The sequence below is a fragment of the Aulostomus chinensis genome, chromosome 2, assembly GCF_037954235.1.
Source record: "Aulostomus chinensis isolate RoL2024-O1b breed Wild chromosome 2, RoL_Achi_v1.0, whole genome shotgun sequence".
In the NCBI taxonomy this organism is placed as follows: Eukaryota; Metazoa; Chordata; class Actinopteri; order Syngnathiformes; family Aulostomidae; genus Aulostomus; species Aulostomus chinensis.
The window spans coordinates 27575017-27595418 of NC_141321.1; the positions used below are offsets into that span (position 1 = coordinate 27575017).

General features: G+C 40.9%; 1 protein-coding gene across 2 annotated transcripts in view; it reads left to right on the forward strand.

Moving 5' to 3' along the window:
* Positions 1-430: 430 nt before the first annotated feature.
* Positions 431-20402, forward strand: part of insyn1 (inhibitory synaptic factor 1) — a 54528-nt gene continuing 34556 nt past the window's right edge. The window contains exons 1-2 of one of the 2 annotated variants that reach the window (XM_086188340.1): positions 431-1192; positions 1424-3071. In XM_086188340.1, coding sequence (XP_086044466.1) covers positions 2928-3071 — 144 coding nt within the window. In that variant the 5' untranslated portion in view covers positions 431-1192; positions 1424-2927. The remainder of the gene's footprint in view (positions 1193-1423; positions 3072-20402) is intronic. The other variant, XM_086188348.1, reaches the window with a different exon arrangement.

Here is a 20402-nt window from a genome sequence, read left to right on the forward strand (position 1 = left end):
AGGCATGCATGGCCCTCCCTTCCCTTTTTCTCTCTTTCAGTCAGATGAGGTCATCAAACACCAACCTGCTTTGTATATTAATGATGTAGCAGCCAGGGATTTTTGGACACCCTGTCCTCTGAGGCTACTTGGCTGGCAGCATAAGAAGACTTCATCTTGATTTAAGAGAGACATCACCCCTGATAAAACTTACACAAAGGCTACATAGGCAGTGTGACAGAAACTAGTGAGGGAGTGTGGATGCCAGCAGTGGAGAAGACAAAAGGGGAGTGAAGTGGAGGAGGGACTGTGCAATACACTGTGCCTTTAAAGCACCAAGCTCCTCCTCCAGAGTGGTACAGAACAGCAGAGTGGGGCTGGCAGGAGCCTGAGCCACATGATAAACTCTGGCATCAGCTTCCCTTCATCCGGCACTCAGTGAGGACACAGTGAGGGTGCAGGGGCAGAGAGACAGGGACGGAGAAAGAGCAAGAGTAAGCGTGACAGAGAGGGGGGGGGTGAGGAATGAAAACAGGCAGACAGACAGAGAGGAGAGGCTGGCGTCACTCAGCTACAGCTCACCCATTCTGTCTGCTGCCTCCTGATGCAGGCAAACGCTGACAGGGATGACGGGTTACTTGTTTTCAGCAGCACAGTTTATCTGAGTGATGCTAGGAGCTGCGGTGTCAGAATCTGAAGCAGGAGCTTTCCTTGCCTCTTTGGCATCCTCAGCTTCCTCTGTCCCTATCAGGGCCATTCATCGTTCCCATCTCATGCCTCCTGCCTCCTCCTCCTCCTCCACAGCTGCAGCCTTCTCTTATATTCCTTCTCTGATGAGCCACAGCCTCAGAGTGAAATAACCCTGCTGATAGAAGCTTCTCTCTCTGTCAAGACAGTAAGTAGGGGAGGGAGGGAACGAGAGAGCAGGCAAGAGAGAGTGTGAGTGTGTGTGTGTGTGTGTGTGTATGTGTGTATGTGCGTGCGCGAGTGTTTGTTTGTGTGTGAGTGAGTGTGCGTGTGTGTATGTGTGAGACAGAGGGAGAAAGAGAGAGGAAGAGAGAACAGAAAGGCGGTGAGAAGATGTTAGTGTGTGCGACAGAAGGACTGAGACAGCTAAAGAACCAGCAGGTTATGTGTAGCTTGAATGATCATGCTAAGCTTGGACAGTGAGGGAGCTTTGGGCATAGCAACAGCAAAGTGATGCACAGAAAAGGTGAGTGGATATTTGTTCTCATGTTTGTGTAGGTGAAGCAAGAAATGCATTTTTAACACCGGCTGAAAATCGTCAACGCAGTTAATCCCTGTATATATCCGTCCCTCCTCGAGTCTCCTTCACTCTATTACTGTTGCATTTAATGCTTCTGGAGAAAGAGCAAGAGCTAGAAAATGAAGCAAGGATGAGACATCAGTGAATAAGTGATTGCTTTCCTTCCCGTCTGTCCAGGTGCCATGTGTGATCGGTCAGCACAACCCATGGCAGTGCCATTGCCTTGGATTTGACGAAAAGCTCTTCCCCTCTGCTTGTTCTCTGGGGCTCCTTTGGGAATCTTTCATGGGATTTATCTCGTCCTGCTGGATGGCACAGAGCTTTCTGCCTTCCTGAGAAGAGTCCTCAGAGAAAACACACACTGCTCGGATAAGAAGTAAAATAATTATCCAATCACAGCACAAGGAGGCAGACCAGGTTCCCTTAGCAACAACTGAAGGAGAGACGAGAATCCTTTTCTCTTTCTGCTCCCTCGGTTTTTGGGCACACCCCTGTGGACTGCTGTGGGTCAGTGTCTGTGTGAAGACTTGGAAAGCTTTTTGTTGCATAAGACAAGCTGCCACCCAAATTCCTGGGGAAGGTGCTCTTTTCCCTTCTAGCTCCTTTATAACTGTGTCTCATTGACACCATGATTTTTTGTTATCCCATGACAAATTCTCATCACAAGTCACGTTCCGCCGGCTTAGAAATCAATTCACTCTGATCCCACGCCACCTGGAATAAGCCGCTGCTCTGGGGGAGATTGGACATTCTCTGAAAAGACCCACACCCGTCCACCTACCTTCTTACTTTTCACAGACAAGAAATGAAGGACATCATGATTAAGTCATCATCTGCAAAGAAAATGGATGTGAAGCAAAGTTTATCTTGATGTGAGTCTGCTAAGAGTCCTTTTTTATTTTTCTTACCGTCCTGTGGGGGAAACGCCACATTGCACAGAGGAATAGCCCGTTTTTCAAACAGGAATTGTTCTTTCTCTCATAAATGATTATAACCTTTTGAGAGGGACTATATTTAGACAACCCTTGTCTCCGCGGGCAGACAATAATGTAGGAGACTATATCATTTTAAAATTTTGCCAATGCTGGGAGTTTTATTTTTCTATCTATACTGGATATTTAATCTGCAGATAGGCTAGTTTGAACCCTTTTTCTTCTTCTCACTTTTGTATATTAGCTTGACACTATGTTACTGTGTTTCACAAGTAAAACTATTGTGCAGCACAAGTGGAAGAGGGAAAAGTTACCTTCCAAATATAGATAGGTGTTTTAAATAGCATCTCCTCTGGAACAATTTCAAATGTACACACTGACACATGAGATGAGTTGGCTGAACATGATTATGTAAGCGTTTCATACCAGCTTTAGAGCGTGCATTTTGCCTCTTTCTTTTCCATGGATTTACCGTGTTTGACTTTTCCTGTGCCCATTTTCACTTTGTTTTTGGACGTGTCAATCAAAAGGCATGGATGTCAGAGTGTGACCCTGTGCCAAGTGTGCGGGCGAGGAAAGGTGTTTTGGCTGCCCGGGTGCTTTTAAGATGTTGAGGTCTCCCTGCGTGGCCGGGGCCCCTGTTCGGATCAGTAGCACTGAGGCTCCTTGTAGCCAAAGACATGGACCCCGACTCGGCTCCCCCACGCCCTCAGCCTGTTGGCCACTGGCCCCACATCGTCTTGTAAAGGATGTCCCTCAGCAGAGCTCCGGCCCGGGACACCTCTGAGACCCCCAGCCCGAGAGAACGCATCCGCAGCCACATGAAGATGGTGATCGACCAGCTGGAAGGCATTCTCAAAGAGCTCAAGGATGTGGCCAAGGAACTCCGGGAGGTGAGGTTGAAAATTAGCTTCAAGGTATTTAGAAAGGAACTGGGGAAAGACAAGACAGAGGCTGGGAGAGAAAGTGGATGCCAAGTGGGTGTGCTTCCTAAGTAGACTTCATTTAATTAACTGTAAAATTCTTTCACAGTATGGAGATTTTGATTAAGATTTGAATGGGATGAGAGCTAATTTTTATGGTTTTGTTGCAGGAGGATATTATTGATCACAAACACAGTGAGTTTGTTTAACTTTTCCAGTCAAACAACTGGCAATTACAGATATTCTCAGTGTGTTCAGTGGCGTCTAGTGGGAGGTACAATGAATGTAAAGTGCTGCTGAAAAGCAGCAAAGCCAGGCTGAAAGGAAACACAGAAGCAGGCTTAGATAAGATTCAAGACTTAGCACTGCAACAGTTATATAACCATTTTGTTAAGGATCAGCTAGATTCCTACTGTATTTTTCAACTGCCATGGTAACTCTGGTAGATTTACGTGTGTGTGTGTGTGTGTGTGTGTGTGTGTGTTTGTGTGTGTGTGTGTGTGCGCCCGCAATATATTTGCACAAGAATTAGGGGGGAAAAAATATTTATTTTGTACCTGAGTTCTAATGTTTAATGATTTTTGGGTGGGGGAAAAATGTGCAATAAGCAATAGTGAGAGGACATTTGTTCATGTGTGAGAGAGAACAAAATGGCCCTCATCATCTCTCAGGGATCTTCCCTTCGCAGTGTCCTCAAAGCTAGGGACTTCTCTTGCTCAGCCTCCTTCAAAGACAGAGATGAAGGCAGATAGAGAGACAAATGAAACTCAAGCAAACTGTTGTGTCTGACCCATCCCGTAATCCTCCGTGTGCATCCAGTGACTCGCCTCCAACCTGCCTCTGATCAGGGATGAAGAGGGAGTGCATGTGTGTTTTAGGTTGAATAAATGAAATGGTGGATGTTGGTGCAGGGTTTTTAACAGATGTGGCGAAGCAGAGCCCCCCCCCCCCCCCCGATTCCCAGCTTTGTGTGACCACGTTCTACTTTATGTACTTGCACAGTTAGAGGCGCAAGGGCACAGCTCAGTGTACCTCCTCTCCAGTGAGACGGAGAAGCCATGATTATGGGACAACAGCAAATGAAATGCTTGCTGGAGACATTTACAAACAAAAACACATCCTCTGCCTGCTCCAACACATATTACAATTCTTATCTCAGGTCCCATTTGGAAAAGGCAATGCACAGTTATTCAAAAGTTGTTGTTTTTTTTATTAATATTGGGAAAGCAATGTCACACAAGCTGAAATGGTTAGGAATCGTATTAGCTGAAGTGGCAGTCATGATGCTGGTATCAATATCCTGCAATTAAGTGACCGTGAGATTGCAGACTGTATGAAAGAGAGATGGAAAAACAGAATTAGTGTAGCACCATCAGATGCATGGAAGCCTAATGTTCCATAAAATCTCTCATTCTTGGCCACATGAAAGGAGCAACATAACAGATAACAACTGTCACATAAATAAATGATGAATTGCTTTATGAATGTTGGGGGAAGAAGAAATAATTGGAGGAGGAGCTGTAATGACTGATTATCACCCACAAAGTCTTTGCGGAACTGGTGAAACTGCTGTGCTCCCAGGAATTAAAGCTGATATTCCGAATCACATAGCTGCTTGGGAAATAAAAGGCCTGTTTGTGTGCTTCACTAATTGTACTACTTTAAAAACTATGAGTGTGTGTGTGTGTGTGTGTGTGTGTGTGTGTGTGGTCTTGTGATCCCGTCTCGGGCAAAAATCTGAATTCCAAAGAAATTGAAACCCCTTATTTCCAGTAATTACGAGTCACACTGTAATAGAATCTACCTGCATTCATTTATGTAACTGTCAAATTAATTACAATGTGCGTAATGCGGTGTTCATTAACTTTACATCAAATAGCTGCAATAGCCGCAAGCATCAACCTTTAAATATTTTTTTTCCCCTTTTCTGTGTTATTAAGCATGCACAGAAGTTTGACTTTATTAATTTTCAAATGAAGCTCCACAAAATCGAAGCCAGCTTTTTTCCATGTTTTCGTCTTCCATTCAAATGTAACACACTGAAAACAGCTGAAACATTTTAAGGTTTGATTTCCCAACAATTGTTTGGCTTTTAAGAGGTCAATGCTGTTAAATAGTGGGATGTCCAGTTAACAACTGTGCACTTGTAAGCATGATCATTTCCAAATGAGTAGGTCTTTCTGCACAATGTGACATTTTATCATTTATATTAACAAACATATTTAGCCTTAGTTAATGGTATAAATGAGAACAGTGAGGTGGCGGCTTTGTCCTTTTACACCGACTTTAACTTCAAGCCCTTCTGCCCCGGTGGATTTCTCTCCTCATAATGGCCCAGAAAGAGGTCACCGTGAGTCTTGCTTTTTTATGTGCCAGAATCCATCATCCTCATTGCAAACAACCCTTTCCTGCAGGATACCTGTCCAACTCTATTTCTAAATTATACCAAAAATATAATTCAACCACAGAGGTTGAATCTCTACATGCGGCACTCAGTGCAGTCTAAGCGGACCCTGTGGTGAACCTACTGAGATGTCTGCCGTTAAACTTTAATCACTGGCGTTCCCCAGTAGCCTGCTGGTTAAGATGTATGCCACATTCCCACAACGTCCTTGGCTTGATTCCAGCAACAGCCCTACTGTATATTAAGTGTCATTCTGTGTGCTGTTGCAACCTAATAAGCACATAAGATACCTGAAAGAAGTGGATATATACTACATATATAAAGTAAAATGTGATGGCAGTGGTATAGAGACAATTTTCTTGAATAATCGGAGTATTCTGTATTCTGCGCATCATAAATACATATACTGTATACATTCCGTATTTCTATATTCTGATTTAATACTGTGGCCCAAGAGCACATTACGACTAGTTTTCTACATTTTACGCCATCCTTCTTCATTCCATAGATGCAGTGTAGCTACCAATTATGTCATGTTGTCGCTGCTTGAATAGAACTAAATAGCCGCTCTCACAAAGATCAATTTGAAACCCAGTGACTTGCAGAGTAATGGAAAGTCTCTGCAGTTTCACCTCTGTGGTTAGCAGTATGTTGATAACTTATAAAATCATTCTTCATGTAAAATTACATTCCAACATCAGCAGACTCTTGGCAAGGGTATCCACTACACTGTGAGAAAATACCAAGTCAAAGAAAAGTTTTTAAAAACTGCTCCATTCAAAAGTTTCAAACAGTCAAATGCAGACACTTGTGAATTCCATCACAGGCCTTGTGACAGGTAAAATGAGAAGGATATAAAGGAGGGACATTGGATGGTAATGCACTGATAAACAACTCCATTTGTAATGATAATACTGACAGGAGTGGCAACTCTAAAGGTAATAATTTATTTTGGTACTATATCAACCTTGGATTTACAAGTCTGATGTCATGTCATGTTAGGCACCTTCTCAAATGTTCCCTTTAAGATTCTACTTACAAGGGAGCAACTAAGTAAGAGAGATACATTCATTAGTTGTTGGGGTTGTAGACAAATGCAGGTAGACAGAGCTGTGGGTATGGAAGGGCTTGGTCATGTGTTCTGCATCTTTATATGAACCCAAGCATAAATGCTGGGCTGCTATGGGGATGTATGCGGAATCCTACCTGGAGCACACAGTGCTGCACATCTGTGCTCAGCTACAGACAAATGAACATGGGAAAGCAATCAGAGTGCTCAAAATAGCACCGTAAATGAGAGATGATATTAAATTGACAAAGAGCAATTATCAATTGCAGAGAAACAGTGCACTGGCCTTTATCGGTGAACTTGAACATGCTCATCATTATACAGGAGACTGACCTACTGTTTCAGGGTGGGAGGCAGCAAGACAGCACTGTTGCCAGGTGCCAACTATGCCCTCCAAATGTCAGCTTTTTTAGCAATGAAGAACCGAGTACTAGCTTTACTAATGAGACTGTCCATGATGCAGTTTTAGGATTATATAATGGATTTTTCAAAGTGTGTCATGAATGCTTTGATCTACACAAACTCATAGTCATCAAGTTGTGAGCAGCAGCGAGAATATTAACCATCACTTTCAGGGTTTTTTCTTTGTGTCTGGTTCAAAAATTCAGCTCCATATCTGACAAGCTTTATAGGCGATATGCAGGAACAATTTAAAGTTACTATCAACCTAAGGCACTATGGCACAAATTGGGTGCAAATACCAGCCGTATGATCTAATTGGCTTTGCTGTTACTGTAAATCAGGACATTTCTGCTAAAATTGAGTTTGTCAAAGAAAACTGCTGTGTAAATGATCTGATCAAAAGGGCTACCAGCGGTGTTCTTTCATGTCTGAGGCATGCTTAATTTCTGCATTGTTAAAAACCCCGTGTGGAGGGTGAGGTATTCAAACAGCTGGCCCAGGATCAGTCAGCCTGTTAGCCAGCCAGCAATCCCAGCCTGCAAGCCAGTGGTGACTCCTGATCGAGACTGAAACCAGTTATGACACATCCATGTCGTGGGGGAACCACAGTCGCTCTGTGCTGAAGATACCACGCTCAGCACTGAACCAAATTTGTTCCAAACCCACAGGCAGCCCAAGGGAGACCAAAATCAAAGGGCCACTTTTTTCTGCAGAGGCCATATCCCCCCATCGCTCTGTGCTCCCCCTGCTGATGTTGCTGCTGAGAGGGGCAGAGAGCAGAAAACAAGAACACTTCAATGTTTAACCGTGAAGGTTTATTCCTTTCACTCAGGGAAAATAACAATGGCAAACTACAAAGAGATGAACACTTCCATGACACAGTTGACCCTAAACTATATAGAATATTCCAGTCAATTATTAACAATACTGTAATTGGAGACTCTAAATCGCCCGTAGGCGAGAATGTGTGTGTGAAAGATTGTCCGTCTCTATGTGTTGCCCTGTGAAGGATTGGTGATCTGTCCAGCGTGCACCCCACCTCTCGCCCCATGACAGATGGGTTTGGTCCAGCCCCCCCCCCCCCCCCTTCATAACCCTTAACAGGATAAGCGCTACAACAGACAATGGATGGATGGATTCCTAATAATGTAGCCAAGCTATTAGCAAGTTATGTGAATCTTTTTGGGGTAAATGGGTCACTGCAGAAAAATGTCAAAAAATAAATACGGGAATATATTTTGAAATACATAAAAACATGTAATTGAGACAAACAATTTTAGATGGACACAGACTTGATAGGTGACAGGTCATCTCTGTCCAAATGAACGCCTACAACCAGTGGAATAGTATCCAAAACTTTGTTTCCTGTGTTATTTTTACCAAATGTTCTGTTGTCTATTTGTTGTGTTTAATGAGGTGTATTTTTTTCTTAAATGTTTTCTAATTAGTTAGATTTATATTATTGTGTTTTGCATCTTAAGGCTGCTGTACTGATGAACTTACACTGCAAACCAACAGCACGTAATGCTTAACAAAGCTCTCCACAGATGAAAGTCTTCAGTCAGACATCAAACTGGGCCAAAGGGTTCCTTCTCATTAAAAGCCATTTGGAGGAAATGACCAGTACCTCTCTGCTGTGTCTGTCAATTTGTTCCTCTTTGCCTGACCTCTTTTGTGTGTGGAAATTACATTCCTGAATCAAACTTGGTGCCGCACCTCCAGCAGAGTTCTCTTTGCTCAGGAAAACAACAAGAATAAGGTTCCTGAGGCCTAATCTATTCTTCGCTGAATACAAAACAGCCTGCCATATCCACACCTGAATGACTGCCCTGAGCTCACATAAATTTGTCACTTCTTAGAATAATTGAGCATTATTAATTCTGAGGACTGATGAAATACTAATTTGGGATTTAAGTTAGACTGTCTGATCAACTCATGATGGTTGATCTCATTTGAAATGGATTCTGACCTGGCCACAGCCATGCTTATATTGTCTAATATAAATCCATCATGGTGACCTGATTTGACAGATAAGCTGATATAAACATAACCCCTAGCTGCTCTACTGAAAAGAAGGGATATTTAGACATCTTGTGCATTTAGCTGATGCTTGTACAGCGATTAGCTTGCAATCATGTTAATATTAGAATAATCTCCGTAGATCCCTATATTAATCACTTTTTAAGAGTGTAAGAGTTTGAGAGAACTAAAAGAAGAGCAGTAAACACAAGGTTAAGACTGTGGGGGCATCTAATCTTGAGAACCGTGGTGAGAATAAAACCGCACCATGCAGAGCATTCCCCAGAGCCGCTTTCACGTCGCTGCGGTGAGGAGCAGCCCTAGAATATTGACGAGCCCATCATGCCTGGGAACCCACTGGATTAGGTGGCTCCTTTGAGCCTTACCTCTAAGAAGCGAACCCTGCACTCAGTATAGACTGTAATGAGTGTTGTAGCCCTCTGCTGAGGTAAACACTAAAAAAAAAAAAAAAAAAAAAAAAAGTGCTCTCCGCGCTTATCGATTTTTATAAACTCAAACGCCTACTGTGGGCTAGTTACGAATAAAACTGTGAATATTTTAGCTTACATGTCCACACTATGATTCAACCATAAAACCCTTTGCTTATCCCTATAGGCAAGGATAGACCTCAATAGGATGAAATAGAGAGTTACAGGCAAAGTACAAGAAAGACACCAGATGTGCAAATGTGTGCAAAAGAGAAAGAGACAGAGAAAGATGAAGAATGGAGTATAATGGTTTCTCCCGCTGCACAGAATTGCACCAGACTGGGTGGAACAGCTTAGATCAATTGTTGCAATTGTGCTCATTCGTGGGCGTGTTTAGGATTGTTTTGGCCTATCTTTGTGCTGTGAATAAAACTGGTAGGCTGTAGTTAATGGTGTGAAAAATGGCACCCATCGAAGTGCACAAGCAGCCTCCGAGAATAGCTACATCATCCCATTGTGTCAAAGCATACTGTACGCAAAGGGGCCGCTTGCTCTCCATTAGGCTGTCAGACTCTTTCACCAGTAGTATACACTTTTCATTGCAGTACAAATACATTAAAGGCACAATTAGAATTTCAAATTAGTGATATGCGATATGATGTTTAAGAGCAGCTATATTTTCTTCTTTCCCATCAAAGTGCAGGGCAAAGCGGGCCAAACCACTCAGCAGTGTAGCAGCTTAATCCAGCTACAATCTTTGGAACTGTGTTATACTGAGGGATCATCAGGGAGCTTTTTTTTGTCCTTTTTTATTTTTAGCCGTAGTCTGTGATGCATCATAAATCAACCCAGTTTCAAATGAGATTGTTCATTTTTACCAGCAGAAATAGCTGAACTGAAATTCTGCACATTCAATGGATCTTATTCTATTAGGCTTTTAAAGAGGTTTCAAGTTTACCTGAGTAGTATCTCCTCTGAGAGGTACCGTCGAGCAGGTGTAAGGCTGGTGGTCTGAGAGCGATGAACATGGAGCAACTATGATGTCTGAGCAAGGTTAAACACAGTACTGCATCTGGTAGTTTGTTCTCCCTGGTGAGAAAAGTTGCTTGAAACAGAATGTGACAATTTTGAACATGATGACTCACTTTGGAGGCTCTAATTCATCCATGGCATCTGAAATGCTCAATAGTGTGTGTGTGTGTGTGTGTGTGTGTGTGTGTGTGTGTGGGGGGGGGGGTTGGTGATGAAATAACCAAGAAGAAGTAGGAAATTGTAATGTCTTCTGTCTCAAATGAATATACAATGGTGTCTTTGAAAGTACAAATATGAACAGCTATGGAACACATTTGTTACAAAGATGTGAAAAGATAATTTGTCAGTTTTTGTTTTTGAATCATTGTTAGATAATTGATTTCCGTGCTGATTTGATCTCCTCTGAGAATAAATGTCTATGCTTCTCAAACTTGCTTTGCCTAAATTTCTAGATGATTTAATGTAGTGTAAAGACATCAATCAATACTTTAAGTTCCATAAAATACTAGAGAAGGTGACATATAGACATATATGTGTATATAGAATAGTAACTGTCCACAGCAAATGTGATGCAACAGAGCACACAGCGGCACTGTATTATTCTGTATTCAAGTCACTAAAAATAGTTTATTTATGTTTAGAGGACAAAGCTTGAAAGATTTCATGGTGTTATGAATTATGAAAACATTGCCTACTGTTGCCTTCAGAGTACCGATCATATATCTCAAACCAGAAATGTCCTCTCAAAGGAAGAGTTGCTTTAGTATAACCTCTGGTAAGTCGTACTAAGCCCATTCCAACAAATACAATTTCTTTGTGTTGTGGTTAAAAAAAAAAAAAAAAAAAAAAATCACACAGAGGACAAAATCAGGACATCCTGCCACGGAAAGCTCATTTTTTAAGGAACAATAAATGTTGGCACATCTGCTAGGTTGTGTTGACTCACTGTTTCAGTTTCATGATCCCAGTGAAGTTCAGGAAGCAAAACTTGTAAATAAAACGGTTTTATATGTAAACTGCCTCGGATGAGTGTTTGTACATGCGGAGAATATTTGGATTATTTAAATGTTAGCATTTTGGGGAATACTTTCAGACTTTGATTTTTAAGTATAAACCCCAGAAATTGCTCGAAATTGCATTTGACCAATCATTGTGACTGCAATTATTATTTTTCTATGTCGGGGGTAATAGGCTAATACTGAGGTGACACGATTTCCCATGACTTGTCAAGACTCAAGAAATGCCAAAACATTATATTCTCTTTCTGGGATTTATTTCTAATCCACCTAATTAATGCCAGCTAGACAAAGATCTATTTAACATTTAAATGTCATTAATTACTTCACCAAGGAGCCTTTCCATCTGAATATGTAAGCAGGGTGTCTGTGTTGGCTCAGGGTGTCACAGCCCAACATCATGGACGTGAGTTGGTCTTTATAAATCAATCAGTTATTGATACAGTTATTACAAAAGTTAACATTTGATTTTTACAGGCGGTTTGGCAAGTGTCCATTACAAATTCAAAAAAAATGTATCCTGAATTGGATTCTTACTCTGAGTGAAGGGGTTTGTATTAACATATAAATTTGTGTCGGCGTTTGAATAGGATGGTTTTCATATGGAATATGCTTGAATTTATTTTTATTTTCCGGTTTAGAAAGGTGAGGTTATGAGAAGATATGGGCCAAAATATTGGTTCCAAAGTTATTTATTGTTCAATGTTATGCATGGTTTCGTCCTGGTTGTCCAATTCTGTGTAACTGTTCAGTGGATAAATTCACAATGCCAAATTTTAGTCATTTTAGTTGTATCTATTTTTTTATCATTGGTATTTGAGTGGGTAACTATATGAACAATGGGGTGCAAGACACAGAGTCTTCGCTGTCTACCGTGCAGCCTCTCCTCCCAGAAGCACAAGCAGAGAGGTAGTAAAGTGGTGAAAGTAAGTAGTGTTGTATAAATGATTGATCTACGGGCCTTAGAAATTATGACCACAAGAATGTGGGCAGTGGAAATCATACGATGTCAATAAATGTGGAGCAGAATCCGTATACAGCGGTGGAGGGAGCACTGTTTGGATTGTCAGAAAAGCAGACTCATGTTCAAGTGGAAAAAGCTGTTTTGATGGGCTTCAACATGGTTTTTCAGCTGGATATCGGGTCCACATGTGAGTGGATACCACGCATTTTTGGCAGAAACCAGTTGTTGACTTTGCCATGCTACCACGTGTAGAGGTCGTAGTAAAAACCATGCTGCATTAAACATCATGAAAAAAGCAGAAGATTGAGATTACAAGGGATTACATCAATCAGTCAGTGAAATTAAAGTTAAATTGCAATGTAGATGTTTGAGAGTCAGAAAACCAAATATGTTAAAGTGAATTTTTCACAGTAAGCAAAAGCCTGCACTGATTAAGCCACCTTAACATTGCAGAACTAGTAACAGTGAATTCTGCAAAATGGTATCATAGATAGCTGCTCTCATCCCATGAATAATGAAAATGTTACATTCAGACTGAAAACACACAGAACAGAGTAACACAGAATGACATCAAGGTACAACACCTGTTCACTCAGGAGCTCCTTTGTCTTTACATATGGGGATTTGGTTGCATAATTTTATCCCCGTTATATTCTTTGGTTTGGTGTGTTTTTGTCCTTCAAGTTTCTTTCTTTTTTTCAGTTGTTTTGTGTCTAGTTGTTGGCTTACAAATCTCCCTGGTACTGACAGATTCTGTTGGGGATGGTATCACAGGGAAGCAACATGGAGAAAGGTTTGTGCAAGCTATGTGTGGCCAGGTGTTGAGGCTGCAGGTGAATACGTTTTGCATGATAATGGCTGTTATCTCTTTGAGACAAAATATGTTTTGCTCCGCTGATTCTAAATGACATTTGTCTTAACTATGTGTTTGTATATCTCCTCACAATCACTGTGAGTCCTTGTAAATGGCAAAACCTTTAAAACCTCTGAGGCAGATGCACTAAGACATTAACACACATTTAAGGTGTCATTTTATTTCCGATGTGCTACTAAAAATATGACATGTTATATACCAACAGACTGCTCAAATTTAAATTACATACTTCCTCCCACTATGGGTCAGAATGGCCAATTGCATACCCTAACTTACGCTTATATATTCATAAGAAGAGATGTGACATTTTTCTTCCTCCTCTAGACTGAGCTTTCAGTTTATAAATAGGTTGAACTTCCATAATCAATTAATGGCAGCAGTGTTTCAAGCACCAGTTTTGCTTTAGATTATGATAAAAACCAGCTTTATGCCTTCTCCACTTCATTCATGCACCTATGAGCTGAACACAATTGGTGAAAGCTTAGTAAACTGAGTTGGTGCGACTCTGTCACACAGTTGTTATATAGACTCAGAATTAGCATGCTAAAACTCAACTCCGTAAAATACTGATGACCAACAAATGAGGAAAAGCCATATTATGTGACACTATTGAGATGTGTAACCCTTCAGAGAGGCTTCAGCTACAGTGTATTTGTTTGTTAAATAACAAATCCCAACCTCAAACAGTAGGTCCATCATTTTTTATTAGGTTTTACGAGGTTAGTACAGCTTATATGACTGAATTGGATTTTTACTAAATCAATTATTTCTTTAAGGTTAATTGGCAGTTAAATGAATCCATTCAGATGTGCCTGTGATTGGATAACTTAATTAAGATGTGGGCACCACAAATAATGGTTAAAAGGTGGCCATGTGTGATGATCAGCTGAGGGGTTTACATTCAGTGAACAATGAAAACACTCAGCCTTCTTTGGACTGGATACCTTTCTGTGCTTCGTGCTACAGCTGACCCTGTGAGTCTTAGTTGTAAATGTATAAAATGCAACACAGTTTAACATGATCTTGAAATTCCTCCTCTCTTTTTCTCTTGTCGCCTTGAACTGTCGGTTTGCACTCTGCCAATGGTGCGAGAGCAGCTCTCACTTCTGATGCTGGCAACATGCACACTAATATGTGAAGAAGAATACCAGAAAGGACGGAGTAATTATTCATGCGCACAGTTTAAAGCAGAAAAGGACCGAACATGTCAACAAACTGTTGGGTGATTAATACTTTTTTGTCATCTGCACAATCAGATGTGCAGATGGCAGTTTATGGCCTGAAGGATTACACCCAAGATCTCTGGATTTTATGCAAAATAGACAACACAGCAAGGTCTATGAGGGTGAAAAATGTAATTAGACTTTTTTTGGTCTGCTGTTATTCTCAAAGATATTAACTCAGGATGGGATGTGGGTTGGGGCAAATTATGTGCTGCAGGTTCTGATTAGAGAAAAATCTCAATGATAATTATGCAAAAAGCAGATTGAAAAAGAAGAATTTACTAATGAATTTACTGATGAGCATGCATTAGCAAATTCCCAAGTTAATAACCTTGTGGACTGCCTTCTTCAATGTGCTCTCATACATATAAATTATTTTAGGACATAAACGACCCTGATGAATCATACATACAGTATTCCTATCTTAATGCATGTCATAGTTCTCTGTGTTCTGTAATCCCTGCTATCATGTGTAGGGGTCTCTTGGTTCCCATTTATTCTGATGTAAAATACTGTCCGTAAATCATTGTGACACATGGGCACCCTGATTAGTGGCTACATGCATATTTTTTAGTTGTAGTGCACACACACACACATTCTCGCACACACTGACAGAAGTGACTGCATGTGGGAGGGCTGCGGGAGCAGGTTCTGTAGTCAGATGGCCGAATGAGTATTAAAAAATGATTTGATCAAGGGCCTGAATCTGCTAACGGCCCAGGAATTACCACTGGCCTCTTAAGCTAGTTTTATGTGTATTTTATTTTATGACCTTGCAGCTGTCTGACAACAGTAACATAAAGATGTGTCAGAGACATCCACAGCAAGAAGATATATTAACACGAAAGCAGATTTCAAGTGATATAGCACGGGCTTTTATGGAAACCAGCAGAGAAGACAATAGATTTGGATGCCTCTGCATTATTCAGGACAATTTTTATGCATTAAATAGGAATAAGATGTATTAAGGATTCCCCAACTTCATTTTTCTGTTTGCTTGACATACAATTTATGCAGGACTGTGAAATAATTAAATGACTTAAGAGTTAATCTAATCTTTGTTCATAGTTAACAGCAGTAATATCAAATTCATCACACTTTTTATCTGTACAAAATCTGCCTTAAAGGGATGTTTTTATGTGTTCAATCCTCTTTATTTATATGGAAGTGGATAAATGTGCTTATTTAATACAAATGATAGTTGATTAAATCAATGATCAAAGGTAAAAAATGACAAATATACAATATATTTTATGTCCAGAAAGGCTAATTTGATTCACATTAAAAATATATGACGAAACCAAGTAGGTTTTAAATAACAAAGGATTCAATACGATATGATTCTGCTGTATACTGATGCAATACAATATAATGAAATGCAATAGTGTGAAATTTTATGTTGTATATGGTTCCATTAAAGCTATGTGATTCAGTCATTTTTTGTGAGGACAAATAATGATAGCTTTATTAAATCTAGTTACTAGACAGAGAGAGAGAGAGAGAGAGAGAGAGAGAGAGAGAGATGGATGACCGTGCGGAGGACATTGGATGTGGGAGGAACATTTTGATGTTTATGGTTGAAGCTGCAGGTGTTGTCACTCGCTCCACGGCGTCTCTGGATGTGGGTCTGGACATAAGTGAATCCATAGCTCACTGATGTTTGCTGCATTTTGCTCAAACATCCCCTATTTGTTTTGTGCAAAACAAAACAAGTGAAACTACCACTTGCATTTATAAACCTTTGATGGTGACTCCTACAGTTTAACCTTTGAGGAAAGGTGGATAAAGTAATTATTTCCCAAGGATTAGAAAACCAACATTATCATAATAATAACAATAATTCTTATAGAACATTGTGCTATGCTGGGTAATGATCTTGGTCGTAGTCTTAAAACATTATGACCTTGTCCCTACATGGACTTTGTCACCATATATTGGCGTCATCTGATTTCCTCCTCTCATTTGCTACAGGTCAGTATGTCAATATACAGCTGGTCATTTTGGGGCACTTATACAACTAATCCCTTTTTCTGGAGAGAACACTGAATGATGACTTAACACTTTTTGGCTCTGATTGAGTGAGCGAGCCACTGGGATTATTCAGTGGAAATGGTTGATATCTGAAAGCAACATCACCAATCGCCACGTGTACAGGATGAGACATGGACTCTTCCTTTAACTTATTTTGCAGAGACTGCTGAATGACTTTCAAGTCAAATTTTAAATCAATTGTATATTTTGGAGACTCTGGACAGTAAATTTAGTGCTGCAAAGCTGAATATGTGAAGATCAATGCTTTGTGTGATCCAGTGTAAAGAAAGCCAAATGTTGCAATTTTGTGTTTGACCAAGAACTTAAGGTTAATCATGGCTGCAGTGACCCACACAGAGTGATATTTTCTAGCTGGACTACATAAATCATAGTGCCTGATGTGCAGCTTGAGGTTTATTACCAATTCTGTGTGCATCTGTGACTTGCCAAAAGGCAAACTACGTGACTAATTACCTAATGTTTAGTGCATGTCCTTGTTTGGCTTTAGATGCACTGACATGGGTGAGATGAGGGAAAGAAGCAGCTGAGAGTAGCCGCAATGATGACCTCTATCAAGGTCATAGCTGGAAGTACATCTCCTTGAATCAGCTGTTCGCGTTGGCAAAGAGGGCATCTTGATGGAGTGATGCTGTCATGACTTCTAGAGTAAGTTGAGGGTGAAGACTCACAGGTCACCCATTGTTGGGTTTGAGTTGGAACACTTTTGTCAGCATAAAAGCAAATAGGAAAAGGGTATGAAACTGTAGGGTAATGTAATGTGCTTCACTGTCTCAGTACAAGTTTAATTTGATCCTATGGAACTTTAATTATTCCACTAAGGCAATCTGTAAAAATATTCGGACACTGATAACTAAGAAAAAGGGTGGAAAAGGGAAAAGAGATGCAGGGTTCAAGAAGAAAGAAGAGACAGTATTGTTATGGTACTTGCCGTTATGAGCCATCTATCTGATACCATTTTGTGGCTGCAGTAATGAGCAGAGGAAAGTAGCAAATCTGATGACATCACTGTAAAGGGAAGGAGTCCATGTAAGCAGACAGGTGGGGTTGGTGGATGAGTAAAACAAACATTGTTTGGTGCAGGAGATTGCTTTTCGATCCCAGTTGCCATCCATGAGTCACAGGAGAACGCTGTTTGAGGCAAATTACACTTTGCATTAAAATGCAGTTCAGTATCCAGATCTGGAAACAATTTAACCTGATTACATACCTGGTATTACCATGTCTCCAGTGGCTGCACCGGGATCTGACTGAGCTCTGATCATCAACATGCTCACTCACTCACTCACTCACTCAGTGTGCTCTGCAACTACAGCACCTCTCTCTCTCTCTCTCTCTCTCTCTCTCTCTCTCTCTCGTTCTCTCGTTCTGAATCGGGACACTACACATATGGTAAATTCTTACTAAATGAGTTTAAATGTTACTCTTACAACACTAGTGATGGGGTCCATTACATATGGAAGCTGTCAACCCTATGAATGCACCAACAAGCTTGACATTGTTAACAGCCAGAGGTGGTATTTTTCTGCCTTAAACTAACTGTCCTGAGCAGCATAGTGGTGCGGTGGTGAGCACTGTCGGCTCACAGCAAGAAGGCTCAGGAACCCCGCTTCTCGCCCAAAGTCAGCCCCTTCGACCCTTAACAGATAAGTGAAAGAGAAAACAGACAGATGGAACTAACTATACCTTTAGTTCATTGTTAAAATGAGCTAAAATTCATTATTTGTCACCACTGATTTGTAATGGGCCACAAAGTTAACATAAAGTTTGTATCAGAATGTCAGAAAAAAACTGCTTGAGCTGTTGAGAAAGAGAGACAGGCAGGGAGAGGGCTCATCTCCTACCTCTTGGCCTACAGACAACAGTTCTTTTCAGATCTGAGGCCACATGCCCAGGGCCCGGGGGAAGTATGCTGCTCTGCAGGGTGTGTGAGCCAGAGGGTCAGCAGTTCATTCCATAATTCTATGGCAGCAAGTCAGTCACAGATGTGTGACAATAAAAAAAAAAAAAAAAACTGTCTAGCTATTTACCACCTGTCATTCCTGCATCTGTAGTGGGAGCTGACAAGCATGGCTGTAAGCCATAACATATTTGCATGGGTTCTAAACAGAGCACCAAGTTTTCTCATCATCCATCTGTGTGCTTGTATTTCTTTAGAAGTTCTTTGCCCAGATGAGGCATCAGATCCGTCTGTCTTGCGTCACCATGGCTTTGCACAAACACTTATAACAAATAAAAAAAAGGGTTGGTCTACATTTAGTCAATGACATCTGCAATGACTTAAATTTGGGCAATAAAGGGGTTGAGCTGCCAAATTTTTGTGGCACACTCAAACTTTTTATGTTTAGATTATGATTAAAGGAAAATCAAGGGCAATTTCTTCATTGAAATACTAAAAATACCTTCAAATACACTCTTGCCTGTTAAGTTGATGAACATTAAAGTGATATAGAGTATTAATTCAAAACAATATGGACGTCACGTTTCAGAAATAAAAATTAATTTAGTATTTTGGGACATGGTCAGCACAGTGGTGCAGTGGTCAGCACTGTTGCCTCACAGCAAGAAGGTTCCGGGTTTGAGCCCTGGCTCCAGCACGGGATCTTTCTGTGTGGAGTCTCCATGTTCTCCCTGTTCCTGCATGGGTTCTCTCTGGTACTTCAGCTTCCTCCCACAGTCCAAAGACATCAAGAGGGGACGAGGCTGATTGATACTCTAAATTGACCGTAGGTGTGACTGTGAGTGTGAATGGTTGTCTGTCATATGTTTTGGTCCTGCAATGTACTAGTGACCTGTCCAGGGTGAACCCCACCTCTCGCCTGAAGGCTGCTGAGATAGGCTCCAGCCCCCCCTTGACCCTGTGTCGAAAATGGATGGATGGATGGATGGATGGATTTTGGAATGTAATGGAGGGAATTCAACTGTTGAGTGCACTGAGCAGTCAGTTTTCCAGAAAGTTCCCACAAATACACATACATATTACAGTATTAATTGTAATCAGATTTTCAATTTAGACTAACATTTAAGTACAGCTTTTAAATGCTGAGAAGTTCACAGCTATATTCATTCAATACATCAGCCTGATGGTGTTCACACAGAGACTTTGGATACTGTGCAAAACATCACCCACCCACAACAACATGAGTTCAACAGACTGCCATGGGAGGTGGAGCATAGCAGCACCTCCAGCAGCTGGAAGCAGGCCCCCTTGCCCTTGATGAGACCTCAAGTGTGATGGGGTTTAGAGAAACCTGGCTACATTAGAACATCCCTGGTTGGGATCGAGGAGACAAGAATATTGTTTTTTGAGTAACGCCTTGTGCAAACAATACACAGTCAGAGAAACAATCTGCTGGCCCGATGTTGAGGTCTTATGTATGAGCTTGAGACTGTTTTACCTCCCCAGGGAGTTTAGTAAGGCTATTGTCTGTACTGTTTATGTCCCTCCCAGCGGGAATGCTGCAAGAGCAACAGCTCGCATTTCAGACTGTGTTCATCTACAGTTACAGCGTACACCAGGTTCCCCTGTTTTTATTCGAGGTGATTCAAGTCTTTGCTTGTATGTATTGTGATGCAGCAGCTTTGTGTCAAAAAGAAATTTCCCTAAGGGATAATAACAGTATACCTTACCTTACCTACCCTTAAAAACGTAACAGCTTTTCAAAATGTATTGTTTCGAGTGTACGTCTATACAGGGACAATTATCCTACAAAATAGCTTGAAATAATGTTACAAAGAACTGCTAGTAACTGTTAGATTCAGAATACCCACAACAGATGATTCTGGATATCAACAGCAAAAGAAATCATATGCACATATTA